This window comes from Salvelinus alpinus, chromosome 1 (assembly GCF_045679555.1).
Source record: "Salvelinus alpinus chromosome 1, SLU_Salpinus.1, whole genome shotgun sequence".
Taxonomy (NCBI): Eukaryota; Metazoa; Chordata; class Actinopteri; order Salmoniformes; family Salmonidae; genus Salvelinus; species Salvelinus alpinus.
In genome coordinates this window covers 75,507,338-75,534,342 of record NC_092086.1, presented here as the reverse complement: position 1 = coordinate 75,534,342, position 27,005 = coordinate 75,507,338, and the positions used below count along the sequence as shown (strand labels likewise).

The window sequence follows — 27,005 nt, the reverse complement described above, 5'->3', positions numbered from 1 at the left end:
GGATCATCTGAGACCAGCCACCCGGACAGCTGAATTTGCACAACTGAAGAATTTCTGCACAAACTGTCAGAAAATGTCTCAGGGACGCTCATCTGCGTGCTTGTCAACCTCTTAAACAGTCTTGACCTGACTGCAGTTCGGCGTCGTAACCGACTTCAGTTGGCAAGAGCTCACCTTCGATGGCCACTGGCACACTGGAGAAGTGAGCTCTTCACTGAAGAATCCCAGTTTCAACTGTATCGATCAGATGACAGACAGCATGTATGGTGTGGTGTGAGTGGTTTGCTGAAGTCAACGTTGTGAACAGAGGTGTCAGTGGGGTTATGGTATAGGCAGGCATCAGCTACGGACAACGAACACAATTGCAATTTCAATGCACAGAGATACCATGACGAGATCCTGATGCCCATTGTCGTGTCATTCATCCTCCGCCATCACCTCATGTTTCAGCATGATAATGCATGGCCCCATATCACAAGGATCTGTACACAATTCCTGGAAGCTGAAAATGTCCCAGTTCTTCCATGGCCTGAATAAACACCAGACATTTCACCCATTGAGCATGATTGGGATGCTCTGGATCGACGTGTAGGACAGTGTGTTCCAGTTCCTGCCAATATCCAGCAACTTTACACACCCATTGAAGAAGAGTGGGACAACATTCCACACAGGTCACAATCAACAGCCTGATCAACTCTATATGAAGGAGATGTGTCACGCTGCTTGAGGCAAATGGTCACACCAGATACTGACTGGTTTTCTGATCCATGCCCCTACCTTTTTTTTTTTGAAGGTATCTGTAACCAACTGATACATATACGTATGTATTCCCAGTAATGTGAAATCCATAGATTAGGGCCTAATTAATTAATTTAAATTGACTGATTTCCTTATATGAACTGTAAATGAGTAAAATCTTAGAAATTGTTGCATGTTGTGTTTATCTTTTTGTTTCTTTTAAATACCATTCATTATTATTATTATTATTTGGTGAAGTTAACAGAATGTTTCTACATTAGGTTGTATTTATGAAAACGTTGGTTTGCATTACGCTATTAAAATGACACACACTGAAAAAGTATTTGCCGCTTTCTGATTCTCTATTTTTGCATATTTTTTGATAGTGAATTTTATCAGATCTTCAACCAAAACCTAATATTAGATAAAGGGAACCTGAGTTTACAAAACAAAATTGATAGTTATGTTATGTATTTAATTAACAAAGTTACGCAACACCCAATTTGCCTGTGTGAAAAAGTAATTGCCCACTTACACTCAATAACTGGTTGTGCCACTTTTAGCTGTAAAGACTCCAACCAAACACTTCCTGTAGTTGTTGATCAGTCTCTCACGCCGCTGTTCCGGAGTTTTGGCCCACTTTTCCATGCAGAACTGCTACAACTCAATGACATTTGTAGGTTTTCAAGCATGAACTGTTCGTTTCAAGTCCTGCCACAACTTGCCAAAACTTCTGTATCAGAGAATTCTACAGGAGAATGTCAGGCCATCCGTTTGTGAGCTGAAGCTAAAGCGCAGCTTGGTCATGCTGCAAGACAATGATCCAAAACACACAGTCAAGACTACATGAAAATGGCTAAAAAGCAACACATTTAAAGTTTTGGAATGGTCTAGTCAAAAAACAGGTGCCATTAATACAGGTAACGAGTGGAGGACAGAGAAGCCTCTTAAAGAAGAAGTTACAGGTCTGTGAGAGCCAGAAATCTTGCTTGTTTGTAGGTGACCAAATACGTATTTTCCACCATAATTTGCAAATAAATTCATTAAAAATCCTACAATGTGATTTTCTGGATTTTTTTTCTTTTCTCATTTTGTCTGTCATAGTTGAAGTGTACCTATGATGAAAATTACAGGCCTCTCTCATCTTCTTAAGTGGGAGAACTTGCACAATTGGTGGCTGACTAAATACTTTTTTGCCCCACTGTAAGAGGCAGCTTATAGTAGAGAAATTAACATTCAATTCTCTGGCAACAGCTCTGGTGGACATTCCTGCAGTCAGCATGCCAATTGCACTCTCCATCCAAATTTGAGACATCTGTGGCATTGTGTTGTGTGACAAGACTGCACATTTTAGAGTGGCCTTTTATTGTCCCCTAGCACAAGATGCAGCTGTGTAATGATCATGCTGTTTAATCAGCTTCTTGATATGTCACACCTGTCAGGTGGATTAATTATCTTGGCAAAGGAGAAATGCTAACTAACAGGGATGTAGACAAATTTGTGCACACAATTTAAGAGAAATAAGCTTTCTGTGCGAATGGAACATTTCTGGGATCTTTTATTTCAGCTCATGAAACATGGGACCAACACTTTACATGTTGTGTTTATCTTTTTGTTCAGTGTGTGTAAGTGGACAAAGGGAATAAAGGGTAGGGGTGTTTAAGAGAGGGGTTGAGTGTGAGATAGTGGTAAGGGGGCTGAAGAGAGGATTATATATGGTGGGTGGAATGTTGAAGAGGTTATGAGGTTGGGGGTGAGGGTGTTAAAAATATCCAATGCATAAGTGCTCCCCCTTAACTATTCTGAACAGAAACTTGACACAGTGCACATGGATATTGACTGACGTTTGTTACTAGGATACCGTTTAGTCTTTGCGGCTGTTCTATTGAATCTCCTCAACTGTCAGTGTCTGGGAACATTCTTGATAGGTTACTATTATATTTGGTGGTTTCAAAGTCATTCAGGGGTTCCTAATGTGTCTATACTATGCTGTTTTTCTGTGCAAATTATGGACAATAAAGATCTAAAGATCAAAGTGGTTTTGTTATTTTTTCCCCTACAGTGTTAGAAACGCAAGCATGCCTTTCGGTGACACCCACAACAACTTCAAACTCAACTTTAAAGTTGAGGAGGAGTACCCTGACCTCACCAAGCACAACAACCACATGGCCAAGGTGCTGACCAAGGACATGTACGCCAAGCTGAGGGGCAAGAAAACCTCCTCCGGCTTCACACAGGATGACGTCATCCAGACAGGTGTTGACAACCCTGGTGAGTGCCACACATCTCCTATACACCCCCTGAGGAGAGACAATAACCACCTCAAACACACAACTCTCAAAAGTAGAACTGAGCAGATATCCCTACAATAGTCTGCACAACCATTGTAGCCTGCTGAGCTAAAGCTTAGGCATCAACCAATCATAATGCCATCGCTTAAGAGATACCAATACCATAATATATAATATAGCCTAGACTATGGTTGCAAAAAAACCCATTTACAATAAAGACATATTGACATAGTAAAATAAATAAAAGTGTGTACATTTAAAAAATATATATATTTAATGCTTAAACCCTCATATTAAACACCGATGCTATTCACTAAGTTGACGGTTTATATTTAGGTAGATTTTTTACAGCTTTGTCATTCTAATTTAAAAAATTATAATAATCTTAGTACATTTTACATGCAGTGACGTAGTGGTAAAAAAAATTGTTGGGTAAACTCTGATTGCCGGTCGGGGTTAAAAATACAGTGGTTAAAATGTATAGGAACAAAAAAAATGGCCAAACTGCATTTACTTACATTTACCCTCCACTACACCACTGTGTACATGTGATAAGGCCACACAGAGGTCCAGATTTAATTACAGACACATGTGATAATCTGAAGTACCCAAAAAGGCCACTAGATATCATCTGATGAAATAAAATGGAAAACAAATGTGAACATTACCAAAATTCTTTCCAGTAATACCCTCCCTTTGCAACCCTGGATGAAGTAGTAGGAGTTGGTGCTGCCTGGGAGATGATGTAGCCTATAACCAAGACTGCACTCCAGTCATTGAGTGGGATGGACACAAGAACCCAGTTGAAGAGTTTCAATAATGTGACATTGTAATAGAGGTGAAATTGGTACACTGTCTGTTCATGGTGAAAACCAAACTCAAACTGAGGAGAAACGGTCAACTGTCAGGTCAACTGTCAGTTTTAGCGGGAGTCATTGCTCGTGAGTTTCTGAGCAGAAAATGGGAAGCTCGCAAAGGTATTTGCAGGTTTAACATATGCACAAGCTGCAGCAATGTTTGTGGGCTTTTAGTTTCATACAATAGATATCTTCTCCCATATCCATGTTAGCTAATATAATATTACAGGGATCATCAACTGGAATCAGCCGAGAGCCATTTTTTTTCTTGAGCAGATGGTTACGGGGCCGGAACGTAATTACAAATAATTTGTAGACTGCATATTGACCGCAAGAAGCCCAAACATATATAAATATTTGACTAAAACATAACCATTTCAAACCTTGCTTATATTTGTATACACTCACGTGTCTCTATTATGTGTGGGAATACTTGGGAACAAATTTCCAAAATGTATATAACTTGGAGCTGATTTGCTGGTGTTTTTACAGTCTTTTATGTCCAACAATTAAATAAAATACAAAAATATATTATTATTTTTTGCTCAGAAAACATGGGGTGGCAAATAAAATCACAAGCGGGCCAAAGTCAGCTGACGGCCCACGAGTTGGGGAATCTTGTAATACTGTATGTGTAACTTGCATTTTACATATCACACACTTTCTTGAAGTCTTGCATAGTTTTACACCACAGAGTGGTATATTAAAGTCAGTAAGCCTACTCTGTAGATGTGCTGCCTTCTTACCCTCCTCTCCTCTCTCTGTCCTCAGGTCATTCCTTCATCATGACCGTTGGCTGCGTGGCTGGTGATGAGGAGTCCTACGAGGTCTTCAAGGATCTGTTGGACCCCATCATCTCAGACCGTCATAGTGGATACAAGCCCACAGACAAGCACAAGACCGACCTGAACTTCGAGAACCTGAAGGTAGAGACGTTCTTCTGACATGTTTTATGGGTTTCATTCACTATAGGAGGAGTACTGCTGAGCAAAAGTAGTGTGGAAAAATTGTGAATAATCTCTTCAGGACATAGGAGGTTGGGAATCACAAACTTGTTGAGCCACTTCAAATGTTCAGGTCTAAAACTCAGTTGTGACCTTGTTTCTGTGTAGGGAGGTGATGACCTGGACCCCAACTACGTCCTGTCCAGCCATGTGCGTACCAGCCGCAGCATCAAGGGATACGCCCTGCCCCTCCACAACACCCGTGGTGAGCGCAGAGCAATGGAGAGACTGTCCGTCAAGGGTGAACCTCCCATCTACCAATAGCCACATATGCAATCACAGGATTGTGCATGAAGCTAGGTAGTAAGGTGAACAAAAGGGAGTTTATTGGAAATATAGATAAGGCTCGTACTAACAAAGTGCTGATCTCAGCTACATTTTTTCCTCCAGAAATAATATGATTATGGATAGGTGGGGACCTGAACCTATATCAGCACTCCTACTCTGAGACGCTTTGTGGATACAGGTCCAGAATTCTTAGTGAACAGCTTCTAGCTGTTAAGAGTGGGAGGAGGGTAGAACATAATATTTAATGGGTTTTTCTGTGTCTCCAGCTCTAAACACCCTGGACGGTGTGTTCAAGGGAAAGCACTACCCCCTGAAGGGCATGACAGATGCCAAGCAGGACCAGCTGATCAATGACCACTTCTTGTTTGACAAGCTCGTCTCTCCCCTGCTGTTGGGTGCTGTTATGGCCCGTGACTGGCCCGACTTTATAGGAATCTGGTACCCAGAACACAGACCCATTTCCTTTTCTTCCTTCTGCCATTTTTTCTCACTTTTCTCCTATTCAGTCGGTAATGTCCTGGGATCAGCATCCACTGTAGTCGGGCTTGTCTGACAGATGTGGCATCACATGGGTTGTATAAATGTATCAGTAAAAGTTATCATTGAAACTGTGGTCCAATAAACCTATCTCCATGAACAAATACAGATGTTGACGTCTTTCTTGGTCATGCACTCAATGTAGAATTAACACTCTTGTTGTATTGTCTCACACTACACTAATATATATACATTTTATTTAACAGGGCAAGATGGCTAAGAACAAATTCTTATTTACAATGACGGCCTACCCCAGCCAAACCCGGACGATTATGTGCCGCCCTATGGGCCAATTATGTGCCGCCCTATGGGACTCCCAATCATGGCCGGATGATATACAGCTTGGATTCAAACCAGGGACTGTAGTGACACCTCTTGCACTGAGATGCAGCAAGTTAGACCGCTGCAACACTTGGGAGCCCTAATATATCAATATTACAATTTCAAAAGGGTTAGCTTTCTAACAATTTACCAAGTTTATGTTACTCTGGGAATAGTTGAAAATTAACACTGGCTAACACTGCCTATTGTTGTATTTACTCTTCACTGGCGTCAAGTGTTACAGCTAAACTGCATCAGAGTAAATGTAAACTCTAATAGTGACTACATTTGAACAGTATAGGGTGTAAACGTGAAATGTTATACAAAACCAGCTCTGTGTAAATATTTTGCCTCTAATAGAATGTACCTTTTAACACTGTAGGGTGTAGAATATACTAATAGTTAAAAGTGCTGTTGTTAAGACAGTGTAGCACTCTACAGGGTATTCAAAGTGTTGTTACGAAGTAGCAAGGGCACGTTGAAGCTCACAACCTGGAGTAAACATTTATATAGCTTTGTGTGGTGGTTGTGTGTTTGCTGGGTGGTAGGTAAAGATGTTTTCCAAAAGCCTAACTGTCAAATGAAGTTATTATCAGTAGTAAGAGCAACAGCAACAATCAACTGATGATCAATCATGCAGCAAACATAGAAATCCATTAAACAAAAAAAAAAAAAAGAAACAATGGCAACATCTGTCAATTTAATTTCTCGTCAGCTCCATGTTTCTCACTTTCTCTCTAGACCAAAAGCAACAAGGCTTTTGGGTAACACAATCTCACATTGTTTGTTTCTGAAGGGGTCAAGGGGTGTACAGAATTAGGCATCCAGGTCAAAATGTGTCTCTTCATCCGTTTCATTGGCCTTGCATATTACATCATTTCCAAAAATAAACAGTTCCAGCATGACAATGTACATTACTTAAATACTGAGCCCCTGGGGTCATAATACTGTGTCCAACAACCATCTATACCACTGACAGTCTCTTATAGGCATACCAGCACACATTGAACTATCTTTCTGCATTTCATAGGTTTGTATTATATTCCACCTGGAAACAATGTCAGCCCATAATTTCTTTCCTTCCCCTTTACATGTTCATCAACCAGATGCTTTACTTTAATTCTGTAAAGACTTAAACAGACGTTACTATTGCTTGAACGCACCCAAGGTTTTCCTATCAGATCTGCCTGACATTTGTGTTTATCAGGGATAGGGTGAATTGAAACATCAATTAAACATTTCAGAATTTGCAACAACACATTAGACACATTTTACATTTTGTTATACGGGTAGAGAAAATCTGAGACTTGTGAAGTACATTTCTGAATATCCAGTGGATAATCCTTTTAAGTTACATTTGACGAATTCAGGAAGTAAAATTGTCCAAATTGGACCAATTTCCCTGTAAGTAATAGAAGATTGACTGAAATCATTGCAATTGACCAAAAACCTGCCATTTGTACTTGGTACCATTTCTCTGTGTCCATATATATGTCCAAACACTGACTGCATTTTTATGAATAATGGATATGAATAATTTCAACCCCCCCTCTCCCAAAAACCCAAACTTTGAAGTCATGCAGGATTGCAGGTTGGTATTGTTCCACATTGTCATTGACAGAAACTGCTTTAAACTAGAAGTACTTCCCTTGCTCTAGCTATAAATAAACCTTGAGCTCTAAGATATATACTATATATATACTCATATATTTTCTATACAGCCATAAACTGGCTGATATAAATGCTGATTTTTTATTACGATATTATTCTAAAAAATAAATAAAGTACCTGTGCAAATATCCACAAATTGAAGTGTTCACATTTAAGACATTGGCGCCCTCCAGTGGCTCGTTGTGGGCTTTGCCCGAGATTCCACTGGAAGGAGCTGATTCAAGTCAAAGCAAAGTGCATCAAGGTCTATATTACCTAATGCTAATATACACCACAATGTTATAGGACATAGAACTGACCCTCCTCAGGTCCGTGAATCTATCTGTCTGTACTGTTGAGGGCTGTGTAATGTTGTAGATTAGTATTGCTCTCCTCTATAGGGGATCATGTCATGGGGCAGAGTAGCAGACCAAACGGCACTGAGGAGGTTCTGAAGAGATGATTTAACAACGTGTCTGTGAAGTGGATGACAGTTGGGAGTGTTTTCGAAAAACAAAACGAGAGGAGGATTGCAAAAACAAACGGACATACGGACAGCAAAAACGCTTGTGGTGAAGATTGAAATAAAAAAAGAGATCAAAAGTTAAATGACCACGTTGTTCTGACTGGTTATGTCACCATGAGCAAAAAGCCACAACTGAGATCGAGAGCATTACCAGTAAATAATCAGGCAGACTTGTAGCCTACATGAACATCACAGTACATCATTCATTCTTATCAGGGGGGAATGTGAGGAAGCCTTTTTTAGCATATTTTCCAACATTGAACATGTACTATATGTAGGCATAAGGGGTGCAAGAGAGAAAACACAGCATCCCAGTCACACTGCCTTTAAGGCTCTCTCTCTAAATGACTCATCTGTGTGTCTATGCACTCCCCCCACACCTCACAGCAACCCACAGTCATCAACAGTAGACAAAACCAGTTTGATCTGAAGATAACCAATGCCAAAATGCTAAAGGGTGTCAGAGTTGAGGCACCGGCGTGTGTAACAGTAGGAATGGGATTGGACGGTTGCAGTTACCTCAGGGAAAAAAACGGATTTTGATGTTCACCTTCAATGTTGAGAGATAGCTGAAGATCAATCGGCAGGGCACGGAATAGAATCCCCAAAAAATTGCATTGCATCACATTGAAAGAAATATGACTTATTCCAAAACAGGTCTGGATCAAGTATTATCTCTATTTCAATATGTATATTGAGTTTCTCTGAACTATGTAGCCTATTTCAGTGGGCAAACATTGTTAAAAAAATACTACTAAAATACTTTCTCTTTTTGCCCAACGTTTAGGGCAGAGTATCTAAGGGTATTTGAAATGTTAAACAATCATTTATTTCAACCCAGGTCTGTTCCAAATTTTGTTCACTGTGAAGCCTGACAGCTTTGCATTTTGGCAAAGCCATGTGGCGTTCAAGGGCACAATGTTCTGCAGTGAACTGCTTTTGCATTGAAAGAAAAATTGCTTTCCCAGTCACCCTTTAAGTCATTAGACATTGAGTTAAACTATTTTATGCTGAGGAACAACTAACTGTTCAACCGTTTCATGACTTGAATTCAACTCTGTTCAAGAAAGGTAAAAGGGAGAGATCAAACCATGAGAGGTAGGGGATAAAATGCTTAAAAATGGCTTGATATGATTATTGATGATGACCAGTGCCAACACAGACATTGATCCCAGCCAATCAGAGGGATAAAAGAGTTTCTCTGGAACAGGAATTTGGCAAAGGAATTACTTTCCAAGGGTGTGTGCAGGAAACCAAAGCCACAGATAGCTAAAGAGGTTTGAAGGTGAAAAAATATATAGTACTACGAAGCACAGTTTTGATCTACAGTGCATTCGGAAAGTTTTCAGACCCCTTGAATTTTTCCACATTTTGTTACGTTACAGCCTTATTCTAAAATGGATTGAATAAACATTTCTCATCAATCTACACACAATACCCCATAATGACAAAGCGAAAAACAGGTTTTTAAACATTTTTGCAATTGTATTAAAAATAAAAAACTGAAATATTACATTTACATAAGTATTCAGACCCTTTACTCAGTACTTTGTTGAAGCACTTTTGGCAGCGACTACAGCCTAGATTCTTCTTGGGTATGACGCTACAAGCTTGGCACACCTGTATTTGGGGAGTTTCTCCTACTTCTTCTCTGCAGATCCTCTCAAACTCTGTCAGGTTGGATGGGGAGCGTCGATGCACATCTATTTTCAGGTCTCTCCAGAGATGTTCGATCGGGTTCAAGCCTGAGCTCTGGCGGGGCCACTCAAGGACATTCAAAGACTTGTACCGAAGCTGCTCCTGCGCTGTCTTGGCTGTGTGCTTACACGGAAACCAAACCGGCCATCGTGCGTGCGTGCGCCATCGTGCGCTATTGTGCATCAATTTATTTGTCCCCCTACACCAAACGCGATCACGACATGCAGGTTAAAATATCAAAACAAACTCTGAACCAATGACATTAATTTGGGGACAGGTCGAAAAGCATTAAACATGTATGGCAATTTAGCTAGTTAGCTTGCACTTGCTAGCTAATTTGTCTTATTTAGCTAGCTTGCTGTTGCTAGCTAATTTGTCCTGGGATATGAACATTGAGTTGTTATTTTACCTGAAATGCACAAGGTCCTCTACTCCGACAATTAATCCACACATAAAACAGCCAACCGAATTGTTTCTAGTCATCTCTCCTCCTTCCAGGCTTTTTCATCGTTTAATTTATATGGCAATTGTCATCTAAACTTTCATAGTTTTACCATGACAACCGGCAACAGTTCGTCATTCAATCACCCACGTGGGTATAACCAATGAGGAGATGGCATGTGGGTACCTGCTTCTATAAACCAATGAGGAGATGGGAGAGGCAGGACTTGCATCGCAGACGCTCGTTGGCGCAAGCGAGCAGTGTGGGTGCAATAATTAAATAACATGGATTTCTACATTTATTTTGCAAAGCTTGCGCACGCGACGTGTCCGGTCTGGTCAGTATGTTAGGGTCATTGTCCTGTTGGAAAATGAACTTTTGCCCCAGTCTGAGGTCCTGAGAGCTCTGGAGCAGGTTTTCATCAAGGATCTCTCTGTACTTTGCTCCGTTCATCTTTCCCTCGATCCTGACTAGTTTCCCAGTCCCTGCCCCTGAAAAACATCCCCACAGCATGATGCTGCAATCACCATGCTTTAACATAGGGATGGTGCCAGGTTTCCTCCAGACTTGGCGCTTGGCATTCAGGCCAAATAGTGTAGGTGCCTTTTGGCAAACTCCAAGTGGGCTGTCATGTGCATTTTACTGAGGAGTGGCTTCCGCCGGGCTGCACTACCATAAAGGCCTGATTGGTGGAGTGCTGCAGAGATAGTTGTCCTTCTGGAAGGTTTTCCCATCTCCAAAGAGGAACTCTGGAGCTCTGTCAGAGTGAGCATTGGATTCTTGCTCAGTTTGGCCGGGTGGCCAGCTCTAGTAAGAGTTTTGGTGTTTCCAAACTTCTTCCATTTAAGAATGATGGAGGCCACTGTGTTCTTGGGGACCTTCAATGCTGCAGACAATTTTTGGTACCCTTCCCCAGATCTGTGCCTTGACATAATCCTGTCTCGGAGCTCTACAGACAATTCCCTCGACCTCATGGCTTGGTTCTTGCTTTGACATGCACTGTCAACTGTGGGACCTTATATAGACAGTTGTGTGCCTTTCCAAATCATGGCCAATCAATTGAATTTACCACAGATGGACTCCAATCAAGTTGTCGAAACATCTCAAGGATGATCAATGGAAACAGGATGTACCTGAGCTAAATTTTAAGTATCATTGCGAAGGGTCTGAATGTTTTATTTGTTTTATACAAATGTCTAGAAACCTGTTTTCGCTTAGTCATTATGGGGTATTGTGTGTAGATTGATGAAAAAAAAAAAATGTTTTATCCATTTTAGAATGAGGCTGTAACGTAACAAAATATGAAAAAAGTCAAGGGGTGTGAATACTTCCCGAATGCACTGTACATAGATTCAGTTTTCGTATTGGCACTGATATCTAAAATGGAGCATGATATGTACCAAAGTGTATACTGCCTGACATTACACATTAACATAATAGCTTATTATGGTGTTTGGTTTGTACAATACTACAAAAGTGAAACCTATATCAGTCCAGTTTATTTATGTCATATGCAGTAAGACTAACTGAGATAGATTCATGATAAGTCCGAGATAACATCCTCACCTACTACCTTTTTCAGTTGATGAGGTTAGTGGAAATGGATGTGAAGGTTCCCATTGGCTGGTTCAAAGTGTCTTGTCAACTTCTCTGTCATTGCCCAATAATCCAATCCCGCCTATACTGTGCACAAATAGAAAAACAGAGTAACCTTTGATGCCGCTTGTCAAATCATTGAGTTTACTGTCTCCATATTTGTGCATATTGTCCACAGAAGTCCTTGGATGATCACTTCATCAGTATCAATGTTTAAATGGGAGAAGAAAGAGCAAAAACATACACAGATGTAGGATCTTAATTTGAGCCAGTTTTCTTCAGCAGGAAAATAATCCTGCAGCAACAGGAAATGTGAATTATTATGTGGATTATAATTAATGGAAATGTTTTATGGGTTGATACATTTTTCGTAAGGGAAAATAAAGTCTGAAATTTTGAAGTGGAAATTACAAACTTCAGAAGCCTTTTTAAACCTCAAATACACTACAGGTTTTACATTTCCTGTATTGCAGGAAAGTTATCCTGCAACAGGATGATCAAATCAAGATCCTATATCTGTACTGTGACACGCATCAAAGACGGCGAAACACGAGAAATGTTTTCGAGAATGTTTTTGATGTTGTCGGTACGGAGTTGGTGATCGTTAAAAAAGACAATGATACCAATCATAAAATAAATAGTCATTATGGCTAGAGTTAACAGTAAAACATTTTAAGCTGGATTCCTGTCTGATCAGGTTCCAGTGGGTGAAGCTGTTCAGTAGTAGTGGCGAGAGGGACGGGGTGTACATTTGGGTCTGGGTGGTGTAGCGATGGGGGCGGGTGGTTAGGTTGAGACTGGTGCGGAGGAGGGTAGGGCTATAGCCACGTAAGAGACAGGGGCAAATGTATTTATCTTGAGTCCAGCCCCACGTCTCTCTTTCTCTGTATTTCTCTTTCCATCCTTCTCAACCCCCTTTATATTCAGAGTTCAAGGTCCTTTGAGATTTGCATGGCGATGTCCCGGAAAACGAGCGGTGCTCCCCAAAGTCGTGTATAGCGCACCCCGTTGGAACTCTTATTGTTGGAGGCACCCCCCCCTGTGGAGAGGTGGCACACCTCTGCCTTGAAGGCCACGCAACCGCCGGACGCCCCGTGGGTGCAGGAGAGCAGGAAGGGGCCGGCGTGGTGGACCTGGCAGCCGCAGCCCCGTGCCGCCTCCCGCAGAGCCAGCACCACCTCCGCTGGGTCCCGCCGCCCCTGGGGTACCCTCAGATTCCAGCCACATCCGATGGCCCAGGGCTCGGCCGCTTTTTGATGCCCAGATAAATGGCGACTGGTGACCAGAAAGGGAGAGCGACAGAAAAAAAGAAAGAGAAAGGACAGAGTGGTGGGAGAGTAAAAGAAAAAGGAGGAGAGAAGAGTTGTTAGAGGGAAAGGGGTGGGTAAGGAGAAAAGAAAGTGAGAATGGGTGGTTGAATCTAGTAAAGGCCCAATGCAGCCATTTTTATATCAATATCAAATCATTTCTGGGTAACAATTAAGTACCTTACTGCAATATATTTCCATAAAAAATGCCCAAAATGGCTTTTTAGCAAAAAACTATTTCTCAATCAAGAATTTTGCTAGGAGTGGGGAGGGGGAACCTGAACAATAGCTGTTATTGGCAGAGAGGTTTGGAACTCTATTTGTTATAGGTCTCTTTACCAATTTACCGAATGGTGATGTCACCATTGCAAGCAAAAACTCCCGACGATGCAAGCCTGTTGATTAGAAGGTCCTGTGTATATTGTATTTTCAACCAGCAACTATCAGAAAATAACACTGATCAACATTTTTGACATCACTGGGCCTTTAAATCTAAGAATGAATTTTCAGTTAATGTGAGCAAGTTTACTGTCTGAAACATGACAACAACCTAACACGGTTATGTTGGGGTTATAGATGAGGTGACAAAGGGTTGCCGGATATACTGACCTTGTGACATGTACTGACCTTGTGACCGCAGATCGGCAGATTCCCTCAGGTTCATTTGTGACCCTGCGTAGAGAACACACACACACACAGTTAAATGGGGAATCAGAGAGGTGTTTTATGGGAGATGCAGTTCCAAGTCCACCAAGTACACAGAGAGAGTCACCATCTATCCACAATACTGTGAAGCCATTCAAAAAGAAAGGAAAGGAAATCATAGAGTGAGGACAAGCAAACGACAACAGAGACAAAAAACTCCAGGTATTCATTGGTTGTGCGTTGCGTCACAATATTGTTATGTAAGTTCTATATTGAGGGCTGACTCCCGAGTGAACATTCTACTCAATGCATTGTCAACTGCCGTTGATTAACATTTCTAAAGGAGGAAAATAATTAGTAGGAAAACCTTTTGTCATCATTGTGATTAGAGGTCGACCGATTAATTAGGGCCGATTTCAAGTTTTCATAACAATCGGTAATCTGCATTTTTGGACACCGATTATGGCCGATTACATTGCACTCCACGAGGAGACTCCGTGGCAGGCTTGACTACCTGTTATGCGAGTGCAGCAAGGAGCCAAGGTAAGGTGCTAGCTAGCATTAAACTTATCTTATACAAAACAATCAATCTTAACATAATCACTAGTTAACTACACATGGTTGATGATATTACCAGTTTATCTAGCTTGTCCTGCGTTGCATATAATCGATGCGGTGCCTGTTCATTTATCATTGAATCACAGCCTACTTCGCCAAACGGGTGATTTAACAAGAGCATTCGCGAAAAAAGCACTGTTGTTGCACCAATGTGTACCTAACCATAAACATCAACGCCTTTCTTAAAATCAATACACAAGTATATATTTTATAAACCTGCATATTTAGTTAATATTGCCTGCTAACATGGATTTCTTTTAACTAGGAAAATTGTGTCACTTCTCTTGCGCTCTGTGCAACAGAGTCAGGGTATATGCAGCTGTTTGGGCCGCCTGGCTCGTTGTGAACTGTGTGAAGACCATTTCTTTCTAACAAAGACAGCCAACTTCGCCAAACGGGGGATGATTTAACAAAAGCGCATTTGCAAAAAAAGCACAATCGTTGCACGAATGTACCTAACCATAAACATCAATGCCTTTCTTAAAATCAATACACAGAAGTATATATTTTTAAACCTGCATATTTAGTTAAAAGAAATTCATGTTAGCAGGCGATATTACCTAGGGAAATTTGACTTCAAGACTTGACTTCAAGCCTATCAACTCCCGAGATTAGGCTGGCAATACTAAAGTACCTATTAGAACATCCAATAGTCAAAGGTATATGAAATACAAATGGTATAGAGAGAAATAGTCCTATAAAAACTACAACCTAAAACTTCTTACCTGGGAATATTGAAGACTCATGTTAAAAGGCACCACCAGCTTTCATATGTTCTCATGTTCTGAGCAAGGAACTTAAGCGTTAGCTTTTTTACATGGCACATATTGCACTTTGACTTTCTCCTCCAACACTTTGTTTTTCCATTATTTAAACCAAATTGAACATGTTTCATTATTTATTTGAGACTAAATTTATTTGATTGATTTATTGATTATATTAAGTTAAAATAAAAGTGTTCATTGTTCATTCAGTATTGTTGTAATTGTCATTATTACAAATATATTCATAAAAATCAGCCAATTAATCGGTATCGTCTTTTTTTGGTCCTCCAATAATCGGTATCGGAGTTGAAAAATCATAATCGGTCGACCTCTAATTGTGATGTCTTCATATTACCTTTAGATGCAGTATAATGTTAGCTAGCTAGATAAGCGTGAGGGGAGAGCACCGGATTTAAGCTAACGTTAGCATTGCTAGGTATTTTTGACAAACTTTGCTAGCTAATGACAACATTGTCATCTGTCCAAAGTAAATTTAACAACATCATGGTGATGACAAAGTTGTTTCCTACTTATTATTTGCCTACTATTAATGTCATTATATGTTCATGCCACTACAGTATACTGTAAAGACGAAACAATCATTAGCCTCTGTTCAGAATGACTGGGCACCACTCGACATTCAGGAGCCACTATGGCTGACAGCGTCTTGAGAATGTTGACAACAATGTGGTGACGCGATCAGGTGACGTAGTTGCAATCCATGTATACAGGTCAGAGTATGGAGTGATATTAGTGCAACATACTTTTTTATTGCCACTAATATCACTCCGTATCAGAGCGCCCTGACTTGCACAACAGAGTCAAATAATAACGCTGTATATATATAAGAAATGAATAAACAACCTCAAGCGTCTCATATTGTGTTTGTTCATTGAGAACAGTAAACTGTACTGATGTGATTACATTCCATGTCTTTTAAGGTGAGCTGGGAGAATCCACAGCAGTGTAAATGTTGGTGCATTCTGTGACACCAACTGTCCATCACTATCAATTTCACCTAGGGTTGCAAAGATACCGGATATTTACCAAAGTTACCGGAATCTTCTGTACTTTTTGTAATTAAAACGTATTCTATGGCAATCTATGCTAATTAGGATTTGTTTTTTTCATATATAGTATTCATTTTTTGTTGTTAATCTGTGTCCATATTGTCCATGAGTTTCTAGTGGATAGACCATATGGTTCAAGAGAAAATAGCCAAATTAATGAAAAAAGCATATAATTAACAATTGCATTATTTTCAATTAACTCTGCAACTCTTACAACTATTGACTTTTTTCACAACTGCCATCATTTCGGTGCAAAAATATTTACAATAAAGACATATTGACATAGTAAAATAAATAAAAGTGTGTACATTTAAAAATATACATATATTTCATGCTGAAACCCTCATATTCACTAAGTTGATGGTTTATATTTAGGATGATTTTTTACAGCTTTGTCATTGTAATTAAAAAATTATAATATTATATTTTCTCTATTTTACATGCAGTGATGTAGTGGTAAAATGTAAAAAATACAGTGGTTAAACTGTATAGGAACAACAAAAAAAATGGCTAAACTGCATTTAATTACATTTACCCTCCACTACACCACTGTTTACGTGTGATAAGGCCACATAGTTCCAGAGGTAATTAGAGACACCTGTGATAATCTGAAGTACCAAAAACGCCACTACAGTAGATAGTCATCTGATAAAATGCGCCCCAAAAATCTGGTAGTTTACTGGTAAACTTTGAACGTTTCTGGCAATATACCCTCCCTTTGCAACCCTAATTCCACCACACAACAAAGATAATCCTCATGCCCGGGAATCAACTGTCATTCAAAATAAAATAAAAAACAAAGTAGACCTAATCCACTACGACGGTGCCCCTGGAACAAATACTTATTTTAACAGAAGCCCAATGTACAATAAAGGCTACATAACACTTTCATAACAATGCCATAACAGATGTCATAGGTGTCAGTTTATGACAAATGCCTTTACACTGTCAAAATGACACAGACTATGTTTACTGTAGATTAGCCAATCGTCTAGCAAAACTGCCATAGTTAATTCATGGTTTGTGTCGTGACAGTTTAAAGTCAGTTGCAGCAAGTCAAAACTGTTTATGACACGTCATTGTAATGACAGTGTTATGTAGCCCTTATGATGCAGGATTCAAGTAAAGTGTTACCCCCAAGACAATAGATGACAACCCTGCACAAGGGTATGCCAAAGGAATTAACCAAAAAGCAGAGAGCTGCAGAACAAAGACAAGTGGGTAGACAGGCAGGCATACAGACAGGTATGTAACAGACAGGCAGACAGATAAGTAAGTAAACAGGGACACAGTCAGACAGGCGCGCACACACACACACACACACACACACACACACACACACACACACACACACACACACACACACACACACACACACACACACACACACACACACACACACACACACACACACACGTCCAGTAGGTTAGGCAGGCAGACATGCAGACATAAGCTAGTATCATGGGAACTTACTAACTGTTTTTGATCCCTGGGGAAGGGTACAACCCGAGACTGATTTGTTTGAGCCCTGGCGCTTAGAGGGGTCAAGATTGACCCTGATGTAAGGAGAGGAAGGGGAAGAGCAAGAGAGAGAAATAGAAAAAATAAAGGGGAGAGGAGGAGGGGGAGAAAGACAATATATTTAATCATGGCCAAGGGAGTGGTGGATAACAGGGCAGCTGTAGCTGATTGGCATGGAGGAAGCACATGCTTCATTACATTATATATACAGTACCAGTCGAAAGTTCAGACATACCTACTCATTCAAGGGTTTTCTATATTTTTACTATTTTCTACATAACACTATGAAATAACACATATGGAGTCATGTAGTAACCAAAAAAGTGTTAAACAAATCAGAATATATTTTATATTTGAGATTCTTCAAAGTAGCCACCCTTTGCCTTGATGACAGCTTTGCACACAGCAGGCCAAGGTAAAAACGTATTTAGCTCCGTTTCCAATGTCAGGACCCAGGGCTGTGACCTGTAACGTTTTGCAACGGAGAATGAATATCTGTGATCTCTTGAACAACTTCAGGTAGTAGGCCTCCCTCCCCTGTTTCCCATTCTAAACAATGACACTGGTCCAAGACTACCTGCTTGTGAGTTTTGAGGCAGGTGTTACAGAGGTGACTACTACTATTCACTAAGTTGATTATCCCCTGCATTTGGCGGTGAGCGTTACAGAGGTGACTACTACTATTAACTAATTTGATTATCCCCTTCATTTTGTGGATGAGCGTTACTATGGTGACTATTACAGAGGTGACTGTTAAGGAGGTCACTGTTACGGAGGTGACTGTAACAGAGCTGACTGTAACGGAGCTGACTGTAACGGAGCTGACCGCTTACCTGCGTGTGAGTTTGGAGGTGAGTTTGGTAAAGAGGTTGGAAGTGGCGCGGCTGCGGGCGTGCGGCAGTGGACTGGCGTCGTGGTGGGACAGCGTGGGGGAGGTGGGCGGGGCCGAGTAGACAGGCGGGCCCCGGTCCCTCAACTGGCCCCCGTGAAAAGTGCTCCTAATCGTGGAGCCCCGTGTCAGACGGCAGCGCTCACCAGAGGAGGAGGAGGCCCCGGCCCCGGAGATGCTCAGGGTGGAGGGGGAGGTGGGGGGTAGGCGGTGGGACAGGGAGCTGGAGGAGAGAAGCAATTAGAATTAGACAAATGTTACAGTCCACACAAAGTGGACATTTGTCTTTGGCTTCACAATAACATGGTTGACATAAAAAACAACACTAAAAACATCATCATCAGGGGATATGAGGGGAAATCTTTTCGAGACTCTCTCTCTCGCTCTTCCTCTCCCTCCCTTGTCCTTCCATGTTCTTTACCTGTTCTCCTTGCCATTCTGCAGCAGGGAGTGTCTGTCAGTGCTGGAGCGGTCCGTGCAGACGTATGTGTTCCGGCGGGTCATAGCACTTCCCGGGATATTGTTCTGGGAAAGTAGGAGGGCGGGATCAGAACAAATGTCCAAATCAGACATTACCATAGTTGCAAGTTGTCACTGCATACCACCAAAGTGGAGTACTCAATGGCTGTTTCCAAATGTTCATACTTGCGTTCTAAATAGTAGGCTGATTGGGAATGTGAAAATATAAGGTTTTATAGTATGTGAAATGTAGAAAATGGTGTATGCTTTAAAGTTGGTCTCCTTAGTTGCTACATCCATTTTTTATTTGTTTGTTTTTTTGGCACCGTACCCCATCGTACCCCATCAGAACCTAAAATACAAGCATATTTTTATCCAATGTTTGTAAACAATATAAAATTAAACAAACAATTTATAGCCTCAAAACATTGTTAAAACTATAATTTTGATATCACGGTGTAACGTGTGTCGTCGGATGAAGAAGGAGACCAAGGTGCAGCGTGGTAGGCGTTCGTGATTTTTAATAAACTGAACACCGCAACAAAATAACAAAGTGAAATGAAAGCGCACAGTTCTGTCAGGCAACAAAACAGCTAAACAGAAAATAACTCCCCACAAAACCCAAACGGAAAATGACAACCTATATATGATCCCCAATCAGAGACAACGATAGACAGCTGCCTCTGATTGGGAACCATACTCACCAGTAACACAAAATAGAAAACATAGATTCGAGTCACACCCTGACCTAACCAAACATAGAGAATAAATAAGGATCTCAAAGTACAGGGCGTGACACACGGATTGTCAGTCCTGGCTTCCATAGCTCTGTCTATGAATTTGAGAGTGGTTACATTTCTCCAGGTCCATCCCTCAGCTTTTTACAAAAATACAGACAGGGTGACCCAATTGAACCCATTAGACGACGCCTTCTCAGTATGCGTGCGCCTTGTATGTTGACATATATTGCTTACTGCATACATTTTAACTAAACATTATGTTCTAAATTGGATGTAGTAAGATTAGTACACAGAATGTAGTTTTAGTAAATAGTAGGTGAGGCATATTTTGGACACGGCCTATATACCAGAAAATATTATATATAAACCTATGTGTACTAACAGGAGTAGCTAGCGACCATTTTCTAACCTAGAGTGCGTCTGAAATGGCACCCTATTCCCTGTATAGTAATGCACTACTTAGGGCAGTGATCACCAACCACGCTTTGCTTTCCTATTATTTGTTTTGCACTGTGGACACTGTGCACTTGATTCAGCAGTCCTAGCACTGGGAAGGCAAATTCTTCCCATTTTGAACCATTTCATGTGTCTGACAGTAGAACACCGCCTACCCGGCAGGCCCAGAGAGCCAACCAAGAGCACCTTACCACTGGCCAATCAGATATCTCAGATCACTGTGTCTGCACAGCCTCGAGCGCACAGCAAAGTTGATACTGTGAGATTTCATTTATTTTAAAACCATGACTAGAGAGAGACTCTAGTTTTTAAGAGTAAGTTCATGTTTAAGTTGTTATTCAACACCGTCAACACTTCATTCAAAACTTTTAGAAGCCATAAGATGGGCGTTCTCCCTTCTCCCACTCACGTTACAACCAGCACTACAGCCGCAATGAATGAGTATGGCAAAATGTTCCGATAAGCTTGCCTTGTTATTATTAGCGGCTTGTGTCTTTTTCAATACCAAGAATATTTCACTTTCTTTGGTCATAGTAGTAACAACATGAATGTGTGCACGAGGCAGAAATAATGCTGTGTGACTTGAGTTTCACCATCTGCTGGGAAAATGTGTTTCCTTTTCTGACAGGAGGGAGGAAGAGCGGAGGCTTTTTTAAAGTCATGTTCAAATCAAATCTGAGAGGTAGAGCTCGGCTTGCATTTTGACTCAGAAAGTGATCTTGACTCAGAAAAGGCTGGTGACCACCGACTTAGGGAACAGGGGGCCATTTCAAACGCAGAGCTTGAAACATAAATCTTTGCTAGGGTGCATCCTAAATGGCACCCTATTCTCTGTATAGTAATGCACTACTTATGAAATAGCACAGGAGGTTGGTGGAACCTTACTTGGGGAGGACGGGCTCGTGGTAATGACTGGAGCGGAATGAGTGGAATGGTTGATGCCATTCAATTTGCGCCGTTCCGGACATTATTATGAGCCGTCCTCCCCTCAGCAGCCCCCACTGGGGAATAGGGTTCCATTTCAAATGCAGCCCTATTAACCCCCCCCCCCCTCCCAACCCACCATTCCTACCTCACTGTTTCTCACTGTGGTGGCCGTCATCTCCTTGCGGCGGTCGGGGATCTCTGACTTGTTGGGATTATTAGCACTGCTGACCATGGGGCTGGAGGGGGGCAGCGAGCGACTGCCCATCACACTGCAGCTGGCCTTACGCGGTGGCATGCGCCCCTCCCGCAGCTCCCGGTCACCCGTGCTGGTGGGGCTCCGCTTGGGGTGCATGACGGGCATGGAGGGCCCGCCTGAGGGGCGAACACACATGTTAACACTGCCACACAGACACAGAGACATATATACACACACGTGCACACACAGGGCACGCACACATATACACGCGTGTGTACACAGGCACGGACAAAGACACATATGCGCACGCACGCACGCACCCACCCACCCACACACACACTTAGTCAGTGGCCAGGACAGGAGCTGAGTATATGGAGCAGATATGAGACCAGGTGAGGAAAGGTAGAGTACGGTGAAATCTACAGTAGAAGGGTTAGGGTTAGGGTTAGAGTAGACTAGAGGGTACAGTAGAAGGTACAGTAGAACTCTCACAGAAGTCACTGTGCCGCCGCTGCCTGTGATAGGTGGAGGTGCTGCGCTGGGTCTTGCTGTGCGAGGAAGAGGAGGAAGAGGAGCCTGCAGTAGCCGAGGAGTGTTTGTTGGTCCCGTTGGTGATGGGGCTGGGCCGGATCCGTGCCAGGGACAGGGTACTGGCCGAACGAGACTCGCTGCCATCCTGTTACCAAGACAACCACCTCCTTTTAGCCTGCTGCATGGACTGAATATGGAGCCACCAAGAGCATTGTGGCTTTCTGTGTACCGGTATGTTGTTTTACTTCAAATTCACATAATATGGCTATATAAATATCAAAATACCTCTATTGTTTGCCTAAAGAATTATTAATCAAATAAACATTTTAGTATGTCCTTACAAAATAACACATTCTTACCTAATTCAAGCATACATACTGATTACTAGGGCTTGCTGTGTATTTCTGTATAGATCATTGATATCGTGTGCTGCCATCTGGTGGCCAGGCCCAGACATCTCACCTCGTTCTTGAGGCCCAGCAGTAGATAAGTTGCGGTGACCTCATTGTACTTCTGGTTGAGCAGAGCGTCCTTGATCTCCTCTGGAGTGAAGCCCATCCCCACCATCACCTCTGAGGACCACAAATGAGGGGAGATGAGGAAAAAGAAGGCAGACATTTTGGAAATAATTTTAAGCTAATGTTCCTGCTGAATTTCAGGAACAGATTTCAACTAGGACTTAAAGATACATATATCTGAAATGTGTTTCATGAGAATGTCAAATCGGCATCAAGTGACCTGTCTAAAGATGTCATGAGAGCCAAAATGAAAGAGTAACACATTGCCCTTAGAGACAAAATGGTGGATGGCAACCCAGTGGCCTGAACATAGCTAGCTCACCTATGCGACTAGTGTCACTGTAGTCCTCGACAGGCTCTATATGGGGCTTCAGGGAATCCTCATCATACCCTGCGTTTATCCACTTGTCCTTCATGACTTGCTGTGGCATCACAACAAGATTCAATGTTAGAAAGTAAAGTTGGAAATTGTGTGTGCATGTGTGATTGTGTGTGTGTGTAATGTGTGTGTGTGTGTGTGTGTGTGTGTGTGTGTGTGTGTGTGTGTGTGTGTGTGTGTGTGTGTGTGTGTGTGTGTGTGTGTGTGTGTGTGTGTGTGTGTGTGTAATGTGTGTAAGTGTGTGTGTGTGTGTGTGTGTCAGTGGAGGCTCCTCAGAGGAGGAACATCCTAGAAATCCTAAAAATAGAGAATTGTTTTTAGATAAAACTATACTAAATATATTCACGTCACCAAATAACTGATTAAAACACACTGTTTTGCAATGAAGGTCTACAGCAGCCTCAACAACACCCTCTAGGTTAGCACCCTTGTGTAGCTGGAGGACACTATTTTCCGTCCTCCTCTGGGTACATTGACTTCAATACAATGGTGCTCACCCCCTTCCATAGACTTACACAGTAATTATGATGACTTCTGGAGAATGTCCTCCAACCTATCATAGAATTAATCTAGTGCTGAAAGCATAAGCTACAGCTAGCTAGCAATGTAGTGTATGAAGCGGGGTAAGTAGTTGACTCAAAGAGAGAGAAAGACAATACTTGAACAGTTTTGAACAAATTAATTTCCTCAAAATATAAGGAGAAGCAAAGAGAGAGAGGTTTCGTCATATTTTTTTCTTATTATTTTACATTTCACACAGAATGTTTTGCAACTGTTTGGACTCATGATTAAGCCCCAGATCAGTTATATGCAGGCAAGAGTGTGCAAGGTGGTATTAAATGTGTCACTGTCTATCACCTTGATTACTCCAATTTGATTTGGTGTGGAAAATTGTATTTGATTTGGTGTGTGTGTGTGTGTGTGTGTGTGTGTGTGTGTGTGTGTGTGTGTGTGTGTGTGTGTGTGTGTGTGTGTGTGTGTGTGTGTGTGTGTGTGTGTGTGTTGTGGTTTTGGGGATGTAGGTGATATTCTTGTTATGGTGGTTTGGTGCTTTGGTGCTTTATTACATGTTGGGCTATTAGTGTGTGACATATACTGCTGTTATTATTCCCTTTTTACCGAACTGAGACAAACCAAACCAAGCCAAACCGAGCTGTACTGGGATGGCATGGTTAAAAATCCACTATAATTGCTGAAACTATGTAGCAAAGGTCAATGTGAAAAGAAAATATCCAAGCTAGAACAGTACGGTTTGGGTTGGTCCTATAGTGTGAATCAGGCATTGGTGTTGGGGGGGTTGGTCCTCCTCACATCTAGGGTGCAGCGCTTGGTAGGGTTGAGCACCAGGAACCGGCGTAAGATCCCCTCGCAGTCGGTGGACATGTAGAAGGGCACGCGATACTTCCCCCTCAGGACACGCTCACGAAGCTCCTATAGGATGCGATGGAGCGGAGAGGTTAAGGTAAAGGTCAGAGGTTAAGGGTTAGTGTCAGTCGGTGGACATGTAGAAAGGCACACGCAACTTTCCCCTCAGGATGTGCTCACGCAGCTCCTGTGGGCAGTGACAAACACACACGTTTTTAAGCACACGACGAACACACACTAAACCTACACTGTCAACCACAGATCAAAAACACATTGCAAGCACACACCAAAAACAAGTCGTCAAGCACACACCAAACATGTGTTGTCAAGCACACCAAATACATATGAAAACAGAAATTGTCAAACACACATCAAACACAACAGGCCAACCCAGACACATACCAACACAGACATACAGTACAGTAGAAATAAGACACCCATTGCGCACTAAATGCACTCTGCACAACGCTATAACCTATGAAGCATTCGAATTACCAGCCACACAGACACACTGCCCCCACCTGTCCCCACACACGCATATACAGCGTATACAGCATGTCTCCCAGACTACAGACGTCCACCTCTAACAAACACACACCTTGAGGTTCTGCCCGTCGAAGGGCAGCGACCCTGACACCAACGTGTACAGTATGACCCCCAGGCTCCAGACATCCACCTCGGGCCCGTCGTATTTCTTCCCCTGGAACAGTTCCGGGGCGGCATAGGGTGGAGAGCCACAGAACGTGTCCAGCTTGTTGCCCAGCGTGAACTCGTTGCTGAAGCCGAAGTCGGCGATCTTGATGTTGGCGTTGGCGTCCAGCAGGAGATTCTCGGCCTGGAGAAGGGACGGAGGGAGGATAGGGAGGGGGTAGGGTGAGGGGAGGAAGAGAAGGAGGGAGGGGTGTAAGAAGGCATGGAGGAGAGGGATGGAGGGAGGGAGGAGATGGAGGGGGAGAAAGAGAGCATGTCATATAGGATTTTAGGCTATAGGATATATTATAGATAAGTACACCGGAAACACTGGGAGAAGAAGTGACTCACATTCCGTCTGTCTGTGTTTATGTTTAAGGATGTAAATATCCAACAATAATCACAATATCTGTAAAACTTCAATTAATAGCCCGGGTGTTTATTTGCTTAAATCACTGAACACAACAGTCGCTTAATAGAGACACACTTCTAGTTGAGCCAGGTGTCTATTTCCTTAATGCGCAAAGCTTTTCCTCATTTACATAGTTATTTGTTTAACAGTCACTTCCCTCATTTTAATAAATGTCTTAATTTGCTGCACTCGTGTTATTGTTTACACACACACATTTATTTTGTCTTAGTACGCCTCTATTAAAACCTTTTTTTATTTCCTTGACAATAATTATTCTCTTCTTTGACTGTGCATTTTTGGCAGTTTTAACTTTCGCCATTAGATATGTGTTTGTCCCACCTAGTTATTTTAAGATGAACGCACTAACTGTAAGTAGCTCTGGTTAAGAGCGTCTGCTAAATGTGACCCGTTTCAGGAAACTAGGCGTATGTCGTAAGTCACGACTTCACAGGAGAGCCATTTTAACGTTTATCTTTATCAAAATGTGTTTTTTGGCAGAAATGCCTTCTGAAACATGTTAACTTTCATGTGCCTTGATAACAAACTTGTATGCCATCTGTAAATACAAATAAAATTGTTACATTACGAGCCTTATTGGTTAAGCCATGCCACAGAAAAAGTCAGCAACCTTCCCACTAGTAATGATTGGCTGAGATAATGAGCGGGCTGGACATGCCGAGAGAGGAGTTTGGATTGGTCTGCCATATAGAAGGCTTGTGTCTATTTGAGCTGATCAGTCTGTGTTGGTAATCCTGTCTAACGTGGCTTTAAAAAATATATATTGTGTAGTGGAGCTGCATAAGTGTTGCTCTCCACTTTCTGGAGGATCAAGTTTTGAAATCAGTGGAATTAGAGTATGATAGCTAAAGAAATGGAGAAAACCCTTGCCTCTGGATTACATCTTCAAACTAAGGGCAACCGTGGCATGGTATCCATGACAGGGAGACGCGTCCATCATGTATGATGATGTATATAGGTAGGATAGTCTAGCGTTAGCTAGCTACATTTTCAGATATTACACATTTCTAATTTTGACAGAAAGTGGTTTCATTTCAAGCTATAGTGTACTGTTAACATTAGTTGGCTGGCTCTCTAGCTAGCAGACGTTATTATTCGTATCCCAGCGCCATTTGCTTTTCTAGTTAGAGACTAATGTTAGCTAGCTAACATTGAACCTGGTTGGTTAGCACCCAGCATATTCATGCAGGGTAGTAACGACATGATTTGGCACTATGTTCATTGTTGTTTAACTAGCTAATGTTAGCTGGCTGGCTCGTTAGCTAATGTTACGTGACGTGTGTGATCTTACACATTGTTTAACTAGCTAGGTTCCTTGTTTACCTAGCTAACTAGCTACATGTCTTAAGCTAAAGTGTACTTTTAGCTAGCTAGCTAACGTTAGCTGGCTGGCTCCTTAGCTGATGTTATTATTTGTATCCCAGAGCCGTTTGCTTTTCTAGTTAGAGCCTAATGTTAGCTAGCAAACATTGAACCTCGTTGGTTAGCTCCCAACATATTCATGCAGGGTAGTAATGACATGATTTGGCACTATGTTCATTGTTGTTTAACT

At 41.7% G+C, this 27,005-nt stretch overlaps 2 protein-coding genes across 4 annotated transcripts in view; one reads left to right on the top strand and one right to left on the bottom strand.

Annotated features, from left to right (window-relative positions):
• Nucleotides 1-2,792: 2,792 nt before the first annotated feature.
• LOC139550642 (creatine kinase M-type-like) lies at nt 2,793-5,822 on the top strand. The gene is made up of 4 exons (XM_071361694.1): nt 2,793-3,009; nt 4,658-4,812; nt 4,999-5,095; nt 5,445-5,822. The coding sequence occupies exons 1-4, from the start codon at nt 2,817-2,819 to the stop codon at nt 5,729-5,731; spliced, it is 732 nt and encodes a 243-aa protein (XP_071217795.1). The 5' UTR covers nt 2,793-2,816; the 3' UTR covers nt 5,732-5,822.
• A 900-nt stretch (nt 5,823-6,722) lies between these two features.
• LOC139550392 (MAP/microtubule affinity-regulating kinase 4-like) overlaps nt 6,723-27,005 on the bottom strand; it is a 51,050-nt gene continuing 30,767 nt past the window's right edge. The window contains exons 8-18 of one of the 3 annotated variants that reach the window (XM_071361457.1): nt 24,932-25,168; nt 24,280-24,399; nt 22,912-23,011; nt 22,534-22,643; nt 22,033-22,216; nt 21,490-21,716; nt 19,184-19,287; nt 18,707-18,985; nt 17,822-17,908; nt 13,883-13,927; nt 6,723-13,223 (exon numbers count right to left, since the gene is read on the bottom strand). In XM_071361457.1, coding sequence (XP_071217558.1) covers nt 12,872-13,223; nt 13,883-13,927; nt 17,822-17,908; nt 18,707-18,985; nt 19,184-19,287; nt 21,490-21,716; nt 22,033-22,216; nt 22,534-22,643; nt 22,912-23,011; nt 24,280-24,399; nt 24,932-25,168 — 1,845 coding nt within the window. In that variant the 3' untranslated portion in view covers nt 6,723-12,871. Of the gene's footprint in view, nt 13,224-13,864; nt 13,928-17,821; nt 17,909-18,706; nt 18,986-19,183; nt 19,288-21,489; nt 21,717-22,032; nt 22,217-22,533; nt 22,644-22,911; nt 23,012-24,279; nt 24,400-24,931; nt 25,169-27,005 lie in introns of all 3 variants that reach the window. The other 2 variants (XM_071361303.1, XM_071361382.1) reach the window with 2 other exon arrangements.

Bases quoted from the DNA above. Each gene is read 5' to 3' on its own strand.
- LOC139550642 (XM_071361694.1), top strand. From the start codon at position 2,817: ATGCCTTTCGGTGACACCCACAACAACTTCAAACTCAACTTTAAAGTT. The intron at 4,813-4,998 runs GTAGAGACGTTC...GTTTCTGTGTAG, and splicing joins TGAACTTCGAGAACCTGAAG to GGAGGTGATGACCTGGACCC. The intron at 5,096-5,444 runs GTGAGCGCAGAG...CTGTGTCTCCAG, and splicing joins GCCCCTCCACAACACCCGTG to CTCTAAACACCCTGGACGGT.